The 14083-nt window shown below is 42.1% G+C and overlaps 2 protein-coding genes across 9 annotated transcripts in view; one reads left to right on the top strand and one right to left on the bottom strand.

The window, feature by feature from the left end:
* Positions 1 to 14083, bottom strand: part of LOC137375437 (mediator of RNA polymerase II transcription subunit 12-like protein) — a 604549-nt gene that overhangs the window by 255008 nt on the left and 335458 nt on the right. The window lies entirely within an intron of this gene.
* LOC137375502 (G-protein coupled receptor 87-like) lies at positions 9734 to 10723 on the top strand. The gene has a single exon (XM_068042875.1). The coding sequence runs from the start codon at positions 9734 to 9736 to the stop codon at positions 10721 to 10723; it is 990 nt and encodes a 329-aa protein (XP_067898976.1).

Raw genomic sequence — 14083 nt, 5'->3', positions numbered from 1 at the left:
TCGCCTGGCACTGCTGCTGAAACCCTCATGCAGTCTTCCTCAACTACTGACTCAAATATTGCAATGCTCTTTTGGCCAACCTCCCATCTTACACCCTTTGTAAACTTCAGCCCACCCAAACAGCCCATATCCAATCAGCATACGGAGTCTTGCTCACCCATCATCCTGTGCTCACTGATCCACATTGACTCCTTGTCCCCTAGAGTCTCAAATTTAAAATTTTCATCCTCATGTCCAAATCCTTTCGATGCTTGTCTCCATCTCTGTAATCTCTTCCAGCTCAACAACCCACCCCCACCTCCCCACCCTGCCCAAACTCTGTTCCTCTGAACCTGGTCTTGTGCACCCCCATTCTCGTAGCCTCACAAAGGTGGCTGTGCCCCTTGCCAGTCAGATCCCACATTCTGGAATTCCCTGCCTAAATCCCTCCTTATAGCCGATCACTGACTAAGTTTCTGGTCACTCCTAACATCTGATCCTTTGGCTCGGTGCATTTTTGAATATGTCACTTTAAGGTGTTTTGGAATATTTTAATCACATTAAAGAATTTTTATGAATTCAAGTTGTTATTATTCTGCAAAACCATGGCTTCCTGCTAGTATGTAGGTGGTAACTATGATGCCTAACAATTTCTGGTTGTATGATCCATTCGTGCTTTATGATCAGCTGCTGGTCAACCAGTGCAAGTCAAAGAAAGATAATCTATTTCCTAGTTGTCACTTATCATGAACTCTAGCTTCACCAACATATTCCTTCAGTGAGCACAATTTGGGTAACCAGCAAAATTTATGCCCCCCAAATATTTCTGTTAATTTATCACCAATCATTTCACTTACACAAATAGTTGTCACAGGAAATGTAGAGTGATTAATGAACTAATAATTACTGGTAGTGGTAGGATGGCAATGGAAAACTTTGAGGTACAGGATGTGTACTGTCTACTTCTGATGGTAGGCCCTGTGCTCTGCATTTTCGTCCCCAGACATGTTTACCTCTCCATCTCTCTGCATTTAAGATGCTACTTAACTCCTACCTTTTATTGGAAAAAATATTGAAATATTGTGTGCAGTTTTGGTCTCCTTATCTGAGGAAGGATGTTCTTGCCTTAGAGGGGGTGCAGCAAAGGTTTACCAGACTGATTCCTGGGATGGCGGGACTGAAGAGTGAGGGGGGGGATCTCATAGAAACTTATAAAATTCTAACAGGACTTGACAGGATAGATGCAGGAAGAATGTTCCTGATGGTGGGGGAGTCCAGAACCAGGGGTCATAGTCTAAGGATATGGGGTAAACCATTCAGGACTGAGATGAGGAGAAACTTTTTCACCCAAAGAGTGGTGAACCTGTGGAATTCGCTACCACAGAAAGCAGTTGAGGCCAAAACATTGTATGTTTTCAAGAAGGAGTTAAATATAGCTCTTGGGACGAAAGGGATCAAAGGATATGGGGGGGAAAGTGGGAACAGGTTACTGAGTTGGATGATCAGCCATAATCAGCATGAATGGCGGAGCAGGCTCGAAGGGCCGAATGGCCTACTCCTGCTCCTATTTTCTATGTTTCTATGCTTTCGACCAAGCAGTTAGTCAGTTGTTCTAATGTCTCCTTCCCAATTGTCGATTTTTGTCAGATTCTGTGCCTGTGAAGGACTTTGGGACATTTTACTATGTTAAAAGTACTTTACATTACACGCTATTGTCTCCTGAAGAAAATTGACTGAAGTGTAAAACTAGCTGCCAATTTGCAATTTCTGCCCAGTGTTAAAAGTTAACATGAGCCCCACAGAAACTTCAGAGCAGAAGGATTCAGCCAATCGTACCTGCCTTGGTGTAAGGTGTTGGTCAGAACAATTCATGTTCTTGCCATTCCGCTGTTCTTTTTCCTGTATGCCCTACCTTCTTTCTTTAAGTGATCAAATTGCCCCCAACTTCCTCTTGTGCATGCTGCTCAGATGTTTAAAGTGCCAGTGAGTGTACTGGTGACCAGTACACAGACTCCTTTAACAGCTTTGAAATGTTACACCAGCTTTTATAATGAGAACTTTTCTTTAAAAGTAGTTAAACGCAAATTAAAACCTAATTGGTCTTTGATCTTCAGTGCACAGAACATGTTACAGTAAACAAATCTGATGTCCCAACAAATACTTCTAGCAATAATCTTACAACGTACATGCTAAATGGCAATCATAACCCTGTAGCAGGGATGCTAGTTTGAAAAACGCACGAATTCCCTCCTCAATAACCATCCACTGAAAGAATTACGGGTTACAGAACCAAGGTGGGTAGATGGAATTAAGATACAAATCAGCCATGATCTAATTGAATGGCAGAATAGGCTCAAGGGGCTGAATGGTCTCCTGTTCCTATGGAAACCACTGTCAAATGCTTTGGGTTTTCATTTGCATTAAAGGAAAACTTTCAGGGAGCCTCAACATCGAAGATGAACATGAAATTCAGATTATAACTTTCTTTCAGAGTAAAACTAATCTCAAGTCAACAGTCACACTGGGCTTCTAATTCCTAATGAACATCTGACTTCCCACCCGAATTATTTACAGAAATCAGCATTCTGTTAAGTAATGACGACTGTGAAATTTAATTTGTGTGCAGACAGGTTTCTTCTTGAATCGATTGTCAAACTACTGAACATTTTCATGGTGTAACTCACACATATGCACAAAAGCACACAAGCATCCACAAATCGCTAGAAAAAGAAGTGGAAATATTACAACATACAGGAAACTCAATCTACAAAAGTCATCATAACAGCTCATATACTTTGCTGGGCATTTTTTTTTGTGGTGAAATTAGTGTACTTTCCTGGCAAGGAGGAAATTAAATCAATAGGGCTCTATTGAGAATGCTGGAGCATTCTTTAATTAGATCTCGCTTGCGTCAGGTGGACATAAAAGAACCCAACAATTCTGAAGAAGAGCAGGGGAGTTCTCTCGAAATGTCCTGGCCAATACTTAACCCTCAACCAACATCAAACAGATGATCTGGTCATTAATATCGCTACTGCTTGTGGGAACTTGTGCACGGATTCGCTGCCACATTTCCTATGTTACAACAGTGATTACATTTCAAAAGTATTTCAGCGGCTGTGAAACATTTTGGGACGTCCTGAGGTCGTGAAAGGTGTTACATAAATGCAGGTCTTTCATTTGAATAGACTTCTGTCACTAAGTCCCACTCCAAAGACTTCAGCATGTAAACCAGGCTGACACTCCCAATGCAGTACTTAGGGAGTGCTGCACTGTCAGTGTTGCCGTCCTTCGGTTGAGACATTAAAACCGAGGTTCCGTCTGCCCTCAGGTGGATTAAAAAAAAAGATTCCATGGCAGAAGAGGTTTACCAGGATGTTGCCTGGTCTGGAGGGCATTAGCTATGAGGAGAGGTTGGATAAACTCGGATTGTTTTCACTGGAACGATGGAGGTGGAGGGGTGACATGATAGAGGTTTACAAAGTTATGAGCGGCATGGACAGAGTGGATAGTCAGAAGCTTTTTCCCAGGGTGGAAGAGTCAGTTACTAGGGGACATAGGTTTAAGGTGCGAGGGGCAAAGTTTAGAGGGGATGTGCGAGGCAAGTTTTTTTTACACAGAGGGTGGTGAGTGCCTGGAACATGCTGCCGGGGCAGGTGGTGGAAGCAGGTACCATAGCGACGTTTAAGAGGCATCTTGACAAATACATGAATAGGATGGGAGTAGAGGGATACGGTCCCTGGAAGTGCAGAAGGTTTTAGTTTAGGCAGGCATCAAGATCGGCGCAGGCTTGGAGGGCCGAATGGCCTGTTCCTGTGCTGTTCTTTGTTCTTATTGTTTCAGAGAAAAGCATCCTCCAGTGAGCTGACTCACAAACTATCCTTTCCTCCTGGCCTGGCTACAGCCCACTCATGCCTAGTGACTCACTACGCGCTGATTTAAAAATTAACCTGAAGGACAAAACCCCAGCTCAGCCTGTTCCATCTCTTTGAAAAGCCTGCCAGTATTTCCATCTCTTTGAGAAGCTCTTAGAAGAGAGTGTAAGAAATAGAGAAACTGATAATGCATTCCTCCTGAAAGGCCTGCCTGAAACCTTGGTTGCCCCATTTCTCCTGAGACACTGGAAAAACCTGCTGAATAAATCCTTGACGCCATCTGAACAAATTACTCCAGATAAAGATCCCAATGACAGCTGTCTAAGCATATTTGGGACGCCAAACCAAAAAAAGGGACAACTGACTTCTTTATTTTGTCTTCATGAATTAGCAAGTATTTGACCAAAGTATTTTTTTTTTTGGTCTTTTTTTTTTAAATAACAGAGCTCTAAAAAGAAAATCTCTTTTTCTGGTTATCCGGTGGTGGTGGGATTGTGTATGCCTGTGTGTGAGAGAGAGGGGCCAAGGTAAAAGGAAATTTTCATATTTCAATCTGTGTGTTAATGCTTTGCTTCCTTACTGGCTGTGCCTTGTTTTATAATAAACTGATAATCTAATTTATTAAAAGAAACCTGGTTGGTGTATTTTATTCTGGGATAATGAGTAGAGTCTATGATTGATCCAATTGGTAACTGGGTAAACATTTAAATAAATGTTGTGACCCGTGGAGAAGTGGAACTAGGAAGGACAGTGCACTCCTCCCGCCTCAGTCATAACAAGAAACAGGCTCTTGGATATGGCCTCCTTGGTTAGCTGCTTCCTAATCCCTTCTGTGAGTGGTCCTTGAGAGCCTCCTGTCCCCCCATGGAACCAGGGTGTCTCTCTTCCTGTTCACCTCCACCACTACTGCCTCCAGCACCACATTCACAACCTTGGACCCCTCTCGCTGCCCTAGTGTTCCATTTTCCATGTCTTAAATTCCAGCAACATTATTCAGTGCAGCTTCCCTTTAAGAGGAAAAGGCTGCCTTAAAGGCTGGTTGCACCAGGTGCAATCAACTCAATGCTGATTGGCTGCCTGCTCAGCGCAGAGGCGGCTGGCAGCAAGGAAGTCGCTCGGCCCCAAGATACAACCATGGTAATGAGGTGACAGTACCAAATTAATGTGTTGCCCAGCTCCAGCAGAAGCAGGTCACGAATCCCGACCCCACCCCCCGCCCCCCGTAGCCAAAAACTGATAAGCCAAATTCTAGCCCATTATCTGGTCATTATGTCATTGCTGTTTGTCAGACTTTGCTGTGCAAATTGCAAACTGGCTGCTGAATCTTTCATATTACAAACTCAAAATTACTTCATTTGCGTAAAGCATTTTGGGATCTGAAGTCGTAAAAGGCACTATATAAATGCAAGTCTTTTTTTTCCCCTGCAACTGATCTCAACCGTTGGTGCCACTTTCACACAGAGAGCTGAAATCAAAAACTGAAAAGCTTCAATACTGTGAAAAAGTGTGAAGTGGCCACTTTGCTTTAGACTGCTGCTCGCTCCTGAGCCTGTCAATGGCAATATCACTGTGTAGTGTAGGTCAAACAGCAGAGCCAAGGAAGTGATGCTGAACCTTCATAAAACACTGGATGGACCTCAGCTGGAAGATTCTGGGCATGACGCTTTCGAAAGGATGCTAAGAGCTTAGATGTGGGCAGAAGGGATTTACTAGAACGTTACTGGGGATGAGGAACTTCAGTTGCATGGAGAGACTGGAAAAGCTGGGATTGTTCTCCTTACAACAAAGAAGTTTAAGAGGAGATTTGATAGAGGTGTTCAAAATCAGGAATGGTTTGGATAGGTTAAAGAAGAAGAAACTGTTTCCAGTGGCAGAACGGTCAGTAACAAGAGGACACAGATTTAAAGTGACTGGCAAAAGAACCAGAAGCAACATAAGGACATTTTTTAAGCAGTGATCTGGATGCGCTGCCTGACGGGGCGATAGAAGCAGATTCAATAGTAACTCTCAAAAGAGAGCTGGATAAACATTTGAAAGAAAAATATTCACAGGGCAATGAGCAACGAGCAAGGGCGTGGAACTAGTTTGATAGCTATACCAAAGAACTGGCACAGGCAATGATGGGCTTGATGGCCTCCTTCAGTATTGCAGGTATGGCACAATTCTACAATTCACTGGTGAAATTAACTCAAGCATCATCACAATAATGAAATTGGCAGTATCCTTGTGTTTCTTTTAACTAGAGTTCCTGTCTTGGTAAAAGAATAAGAGATAACTCTATAGTTTAAATGGCCCCATTGCTCTTTCCATTGGAGGCAATGAAACAACTATTTCACCCAAACCTCTAAACGTATATGCCAGAAGCACCAAATATAAATAACTTGCACCAGCAAAATTTGGCTCTGGCCGTGATAAGGATGACCTGTTAGCATGCCAATGTAAACGGCTGGGTTACTACTCCATTCTTCAATCAATATTCTGTCTCAATCTTCCATCAACAGCTTCTGTCGTCCACACCGACAGCCATGCCTTCTGTAAGATGGTTACCCAAACTGTGCAACAATGATCAATGCAATGTGGAATGACTGGAAGTCACTGCAAGGAATGCAACCTAATATTGCAGGTGAGGCCAATTATTGGCAGCAGAGACCTTCCAAATTCATTCTTATTGGCAAAGAAGAAATTAAATCAATAAGGCTCTACCAGGCTCATTGCCTGGGACATTCTTTAACCAATAGTTTTTAATAACTAAGCACTTTTTCTCACACCCCCAGGATTTAGAAATGATGCACATCAACCTAAGCTGCGCATACATTACTTGCTCTGACGAGCAGACAGGATGTGGTGTTCCCTTTGGCATTCTCGATTTAGGTTTCTGTAGGTACATGCGATTTCCTGCATTACTGTGTGACAAAGCTATTTATATCCAATCTCATGGCTCAGTCACACAACTCTAACCTAACCCACCAGTCAGCAAACTGACGGTATTGTGTACAATGCTGGTTTTACTCTCGATTGAAGTCAGGCTGTAAAACCGGCCCCCACCTAACACAGGTTCCCACCGGCGTATTAGGTTAAAATTGCTCTCGCTGCATCTTGGAGGTCACTGTTTCACCTCTCAAACAGTCCTCTCTCTCCAGGCCTGGTGTCTGATAATTATTGCCCCTCCTGATTGCCGTTTAGTCTCCTCCTATCCTGACAAATCTCCATTCTGATTCTCTTGCTCTTTTGGAGCACCTTGTAGCTTTCTTCATGGGGCTGTTCAGTTTCCTCTCAATTCCTTTCTCCTCCCCGGATTGCGCCTCTGTTACATTATTCTGATTTAAAACCAGCTCCTTCAATGCACGTCTTGTCTTAACCAAAACATGCTTTTTTTTTTAAATGTATGTGGGTTAATAGTTTTACTCATTTTCTTCCACAAGTTGCAACAAGAATCTTGTACATCATCTTCCCACTCACTGCCCTCTACCACCTAAGCACATGGCCGCTTTATTCTACTAGTTACAACGCAGTGAGAAAGAGGTCTTGGGCTCCCTTTCAGCCTTCACCTGGTCTTACTGTAACAGGGTTTTAATTATAAACACACCGTATTTTTAGCTCCCCCTTGGTGAATCCTTGTTCACCGCTTTCCAATTATAAGGCAAAGAAACCAGCTAAAACAGGTTTTCTTAGGTTTAAAGAAGAAAAGTTTAAATTTATTAAACTTAAACTCTAATTCGATTGACGGCTAGAGATACACGACTCACCCCACGCTAGCACGCACACGTGATACACACATGCAGATAGAAACAGAAAGAAAACAGAAGAAATAAAGTAGAGAAGTTTGAGACAATATCCGAGGAGTTTTTTTGTGTTACGGATCTTTGAGCTCACTGTAGAGTCCTTTATTGTAGGCAGATCTTGCTCTTCTTTGGGGCCCAGTATTCTTCTTAAACCTTGTTCGCTGTAGGAGACTTTTCTCTCTTGGGGTTCACGTGTCTTCAGTGGATTCAGAGGCTTGTGCGAAGGAGATGGGAGCAGGCAGACAGGAGAGGCTGTGGCGAGCCAGCCAGGAGAGATCTTCTCAGTCCAGGAGCATTCTGCTTTCTGCCCAACCTGTTTGTACAAATTCAAAAAAACTCAGGTTGCCCAGCAGGTTAGTCATGTGACTAGCTGGTTTGACCATGTCTATTTGTGTATTCGGCCATCTTAGCAGTCAACCTGGAATGCAAGCTCCCCCACCTTCAACGTTTGGTGATCAAAAGTCCACTGTGGGTTGAATGTGTCAGGGTATGGTCCTTTGTCCTTTCCAAACACTGTCTATTAATATGCAAATATCTTTCCAGCCAAGGGTCCATTGTGGGTTGACCATCAGGGAATGGCTGCTTTGTCCTTCCAAACACTGTCTGTTAATATGCAAATGTTTTTTCAGCCAAGATCTGGCAATTTTTTAAAGTAAATCCTTTCTTCACTTCAACAACAGTTTGAAATTTAATGTCCATGTGGCGAAATTAATATGCCTTATGCTTGGTAGGTGGGGGCCTGCATGACATATTCATTTCATACACCCTCACCGATTGACTCTTGCCACTTGTCTTGTTGTACACCTCAGTTTTTCCAGTACTTGTAACCTCAGGCTTTATTTTCTTGAAATGGGTAAAAATGTATTTAAATAGTTAAATATGCAGCTTAAAGTGTCGCGGAATTTTGGACAGAAGCGTATTATAGGCGCAAGGACAATTCGCCCAAATCTGTCATATTCAAGATAGCCTATCCCAAACAAATCACCACTCATAACAGTGGCCCCATCCTAGATTACAGTTTCATATGTGAGTTTCCTACAGTTGTGCTTACTCAGAGGCTCCCTTCAAATTATAACCAGGTTTGCTGGCTCAGAAGGAAATAAATTCATTTTTCTAATCTTTTATTACAAATTGTTGAACATGCTGTTTCTAACATAGGAAGCATGGCAGGCGATTTGCGCACAGCATGCCCGCACAAACAGCAATGAGATAATGATCAGATAATCTGCTTTAGTGATGTTGGTTGAGCAATAAATATTGACCAGGACACCAGGGAGAACTCCTCTGCTCATCTTTAAAATAGTGCCTTGGGATCTTTTACATCCATTTGAGAGGGGAGATGGGGCCTTAGTTTAACATCTCCGAAAGACAGCACCTCTGAAAGTGCAGCACACTCTCCGTATTGCACTGAGGTCTCAGTGAACATTTTATGCACAGGTTCCTGGAGTGGGTCTCGAACCCACAATCTTCTGACGCAGGTAAGAGTGCTACCAACTGAGCCGTGGCTATTAAACTGTAGAAAGTTAAACTAACCAATAGAAAGGACAAGAAATTTGAATGGTCCTATCTGATTGCACTTTGACTGTTAGTTCACTTCTGTTACACTCCTGCACTCAATTACTTATAAGCCTCTGTCATTAATGTTACGAAACATTAACGTTTAAACTGAAACGTAGAAACGTTAAACCAAAACTGAAAGAGCAAGAGTGATGCTTTGATATATCTCCCAGGCAACAGAAAGAACTAAGAGCAAGTCACCTCCAATCTAATTTGGTAGTAGTGGTACTGGCATGGAGGGGGTCACAGACTGAGGAAGGTGCATTGATCATAAAATTCTTTACTCCAGATGTTTACTAAGAATGCTCCATAACAAAGATTTAATTTTTTTTTTAACTATAAGTGTAAATAAATACCCACAGCACAATCAACAGAAGGTCTAAAGCAAAAATGTTTGCCTGGATTTTCTCTTTTCCGATGCTGTATAGGTCACATTTATATTTAAGTCCTGAAGATCCTGCTTAATATTACTTTAACCCAGTTTGCCACAATGACTAACTCTTGCTCTTTTTCCCCTCCAGGATTTAGCATGAAAAAGAAATGAATGCAACAATTTCAAACAGTAGGTTGTGTCCAAGGGACAGCAGGATTACTGAGGTGGTTTACCCGATACTCTACTCCATCATTTTCATCATAAGCTGTTCGCTAAACAGTCTGGCAATCTGGATATTCTTCAACATCAGGAAAAGGCAGAGTTTCATTTTCTACCTTAAAAACTTGGCTGTTGCTGACTTGTTAATGACACTCACGTTTCCATTTAAAATACTCAGTGACTCGAACCTTGCGCCCTGGCAACTGACCTGGTTCGTGTGCCGTTATTCAGCAGTCGTTTTCTATCTGAACATGTATGTCAGCCTACTGTTTCTCAGTCTGATCAGTCTGGAGAGATGCCTGAAAATCGTGAAACCATTCAGAAACTCCAAATTCCATCATATTAAGTGCGCTAGGATATTCTCTGCAGGCGTATGGTTGTTCATGCTAACTTTGGGGGTTCCAAACATGATTCTAACCAACAAAATGGCCACCCCAACAAATGTGAAACACTGCGCATCACTTAAGGGTTCCCTTGGGAAGGTCTGGCACGAGGCCGTGGTCTACATCTGCATATTAATGTTCTTCACTGGGCTATTGGTTCTACTTGTTTGTTACATCCTCATTGCAAAGGAAATCCAGAAGTCTAACATAAAGTTCAAGACTTGCATCAAGAGAAACAGCAAGACAAGCCAAAACATAGCCTGTGTTGTGGCTGTATTTTTCATTTGTTTTGTGCCTTATCATTTTTGGAGAGTGCCATTCACCATCAGTCAGATGGATGGAATATTCAACTGCACAGCTGAAAGTATCTTGTATCACGGGAAAGAGATTACACAATTCCTGGCCGCTTGCAATGGATGCCTTGACCCCATCATTTACTTCTTCATGTGCAAGTCATTCCATGAATTGCTACTCCAAAAGCTCAACATTAAAATCAAAATACCTGACACACGGTTATCTGGCAATTATAAAAGGCCTGAGGTTCACACAATCTGAGAGCGCTATGCAAGACAATGGCACACATAAGTCTTGATTATCACTTGTAACCAAACTCCCCTTCATCTCTGCCATTCAGTAGACCTGATGCTCCATGTAACTCTGGACCTCCATTCATTTGAATTTGGATGGAAGAGGGTTGCTGATCCCGGGTCAACGCTGTTGCTCTCCAGTTAAAGATGGCAAGAAAATGCCATTAGAACCCTACAAGGACCCTACAAAAATAGTATAAAACTGTATATGGAGCCAATTTTGAGACTCCCTCTTCCTTGCAGTGCGGTTGTACCGGGCAATTCCCTAAAGTAGCACGACTGAAACCAGAAGTTTACCAGGTGGAGAATTTGCAGGCACTTATCTGTGTCCCATCATTGGCTGCAGCGTATTATAGATGCCCTAAGATTGACTGTCCAACAAGAGATTGGTTTTGATGTTGGCCTTCGAAAAAACATCATTAAGACTAGTGTAAATGGATGCACACTCAAAGGAAAACAATTACAGGACTACGAGTAAATTGCAGGCGAGTGGCACTAATTGGACAGCTCTTTCAAAGAGCTGGCACAGGCATGATGGGCTGGATGGCCTCCTTCAGTGCTATATGATTCTATAAAGGTCACAAACTTTCCTGTTGGCAGTGTAGTGAACACCAGTTAATACAACCTTGTGCTAAATGGACCTGCTGTCAATGAAACGAACATTACAAGAGATCACCGATTTCCACTTCTGTAACATTGTCAGACTCCATTCCTGCCTCAATTCACCTGCTGCTGATACCTTCACCCATGCATTTGGTACCTCTAGACTTGACTATTCCAATGCACTCCTGGCCGGACTACCATTTTCTACCCTCCATAAACTTGAGATCATCCAAAACTCTGCTGCCCGTTAACTAACTCTCACCAAATCCCAATCACACATCACTCCTGTGCTCACCGACATATAATGGCTCCTGGATACAAAACGCCATGATTTTGAAATCCTCATCCTTGTTTCCGCCCCTTCCTATCGCTAAATTCCTCCAGCCCCACAACCCTCTGAGATATCTAGTCTTCTAAATCTGACCTCTTGAGCATCCCCGATTTTATTTGCTGCAGCATTGGTGGCCATGCCTTCTGCTGCCAAGGTCCGAAGCTCTTGAATTTCCATCCTAAAACTCACCCCCCTCCCCACATCTCATTACTCCTTTAAGATGCTCCTTAAAACCTACCCCTTTAATCCAGCTTCATTTGCCCTAATGTCTTCTTATGTCAAACTTTTGCTTTATAATGCTCCTGTGAAGTGCCTTTGGAGGTTTTATTATATTAAAAGCACTGTATACATACAAGTTGTTGTTGTTTCAGCTCAACCAGATTCATTTTGAGATTAATGTGGTCCTTGCATATCTGCTACCTTCTCACTGTCTTGTTCTATAATGCAATCTACATCATTCATTAAAATCATATTGCTAACACCATCACATGCACAGGAAACAATAGTTAACAATTGTGCAGAATAGAATGTTTCAGAAACATTTGTCAATGGGGAAAAAGCTAAAACAATTTCAAAACATAGATCAATTGCAAAAATGTGCAAAATTATTCCTGGAGCGGATACTGCAGTTGTGACAATTTCAATCAGAATGACAACAATCGGATTGTACTGAAAGATCTTGCATTTATATAGCCCCTTTCATGACCTCAGGACATGCCTGAAGTACTTAACAACCAATGAATTACTTTTTCAAGCGTAACCACTGTTGCAATGTGACAACCAATGTGTGCACAGGAAGATTCCTCAAATCTTCTGATCCAACGAATAGAGTGTTAACCATTGAGCCCAGACTGACACCTTAAGAATTTTATTTGCCACTGAGCAGTTTTTCCATTAAACTTGTACAGCTATAATTGGAGGTGGGGGTACTCAGGACATCAGGTGGGAACATAGGAGGCTACAAAGGGATATAGATGGGTTAAGTGAGTGGGCAAAGATCTGGCAAATGAAGTATAATGTGGGAAAATATGAAAATTGTCCATTTTGGCAGAAAGAATGAAAAAGAAGCATATTATCTAAATGGTGAGAGATTGCAGAGCTCTGAGATGCAGAAGGGATCTGGGTGTCCTGGTGCATGAATCGCAAAAGGTTAGCATGCAGGTACGGCAAGTAATTAGGAAAGCTAATAGAATGTTATCATTTATTGCGAGGGGAATTGAATACAAAAGGAGGGAGGCTATGCCTCAGCTATACAGCGCATTGGTTAGACCACATCTGGAGTACCCTGTACAGTATTGGTCTCCTTATTTAAGGAAGGATGTAAATGCTTTGGAAGCAGTTCAGAGAAGGTTACTAGACAAATCGCTAGAATGAGTGGGTTGTCTTATGCGGAAAGGTTGGACAGGATAGGCTTGTATCTACTGAAGTTTAGAAGAGTAAGAAGCAACTTAATTGAAACATTAAAGATTCTGAGGGGTCTTGACAAAGTGGAAATGGAAATGATGTTTCCTCTTGTGGGAGAATCTAGAACTAGGGGCCACTGTTTAAAAATAAGGGGTCGTTCTTTAAGACAGAGATCAGAATTTTTTTTCTCTCAGAGGGTCGTGAGTCTTTGGAATTCTCTTCCTCAAAAGGCAGTGGAAGCAGAGTCTTTGAATATTTTTAAGGCAGAGGTTGATAGATTCATGATAAGCAAGGGGGCGGAAGGTTATTGGAATAGGTGGGAATGTAGAGTTGAGGTTACAATCAGATCAGCCATTATCTTATTGAATGGCAAAGCAGGCTCGAGGGGCCAAATGGCTTATCCTTGCTCCTAATTCGTATGTTTGTATGTACTCAACATAGAAAACATGCTTTTCCCTGCCCCTGACAGTATTATTTCCTTTTAATATATGTTTGAAAGTGGTTTGTATAAGCTCTAATATTGCACAATTTTGTTTTTTATCGCCCTAGGTCCTAAGCTCTGAAGTTCTCTCTCTAAAACCTCTCTGCCTCTCTACCCCTTTAAGATGTCGCTTAAAACCTATCTATTTGACCAAGCTTTCAATATCTCCTATAATTTGGTGTCGAAGTTTGTTTGGTAATGCTCCTATGAAGCATCTTGGGAAGTTTGGGTGTTATATAAATGAAAGAAGCTGTTGATGTATTACAATATTCAAAATAGCAAGTGTGAAGAGGCCATCGCATCAGCAAATGATCTGACAACATTCATCTGATTGCTATTCGATGAATTTTCCAATTTTTGATATTGGAATCATGAATGGCACTTATGACAGAAGCCAGAAGGCTCAAAGGCGGCACCCATTCCCTGTGTTGCTGCCCCCATTTCTAGGTGCAATAGCCTTCCAAAGGGTGCATAGTGGGGGAAGAATAATGTCCTGAACCCAGAAATTC

The sequence above is a fragment of the Heterodontus francisci genome, chromosome 11 (genome assembly GCF_036365525.1).
Source record: "Heterodontus francisci isolate sHetFra1 chromosome 11, sHetFra1.hap1, whole genome shotgun sequence".
In the NCBI taxonomy this organism is placed as follows: domain Eukaryota; kingdom Metazoa; phylum Chordata; class Chondrichthyes; order Heterodontiformes; family Heterodontidae; genus Heterodontus; species Heterodontus francisci.
Note: the sequence above shows the minus strand (reverse complement) of the source record. Positions and strands in the feature narration are given on the sequence as shown.

Excerpts from the sequence above, each read along its gene's own strand:
- LOC137375502 (XM_068042875.1), top strand. The coding sequence starts at position 9,734 with ATGAATGCAACAATTTCAAACAGTAGGTTGTGTCCAAGGGACAGCAGG.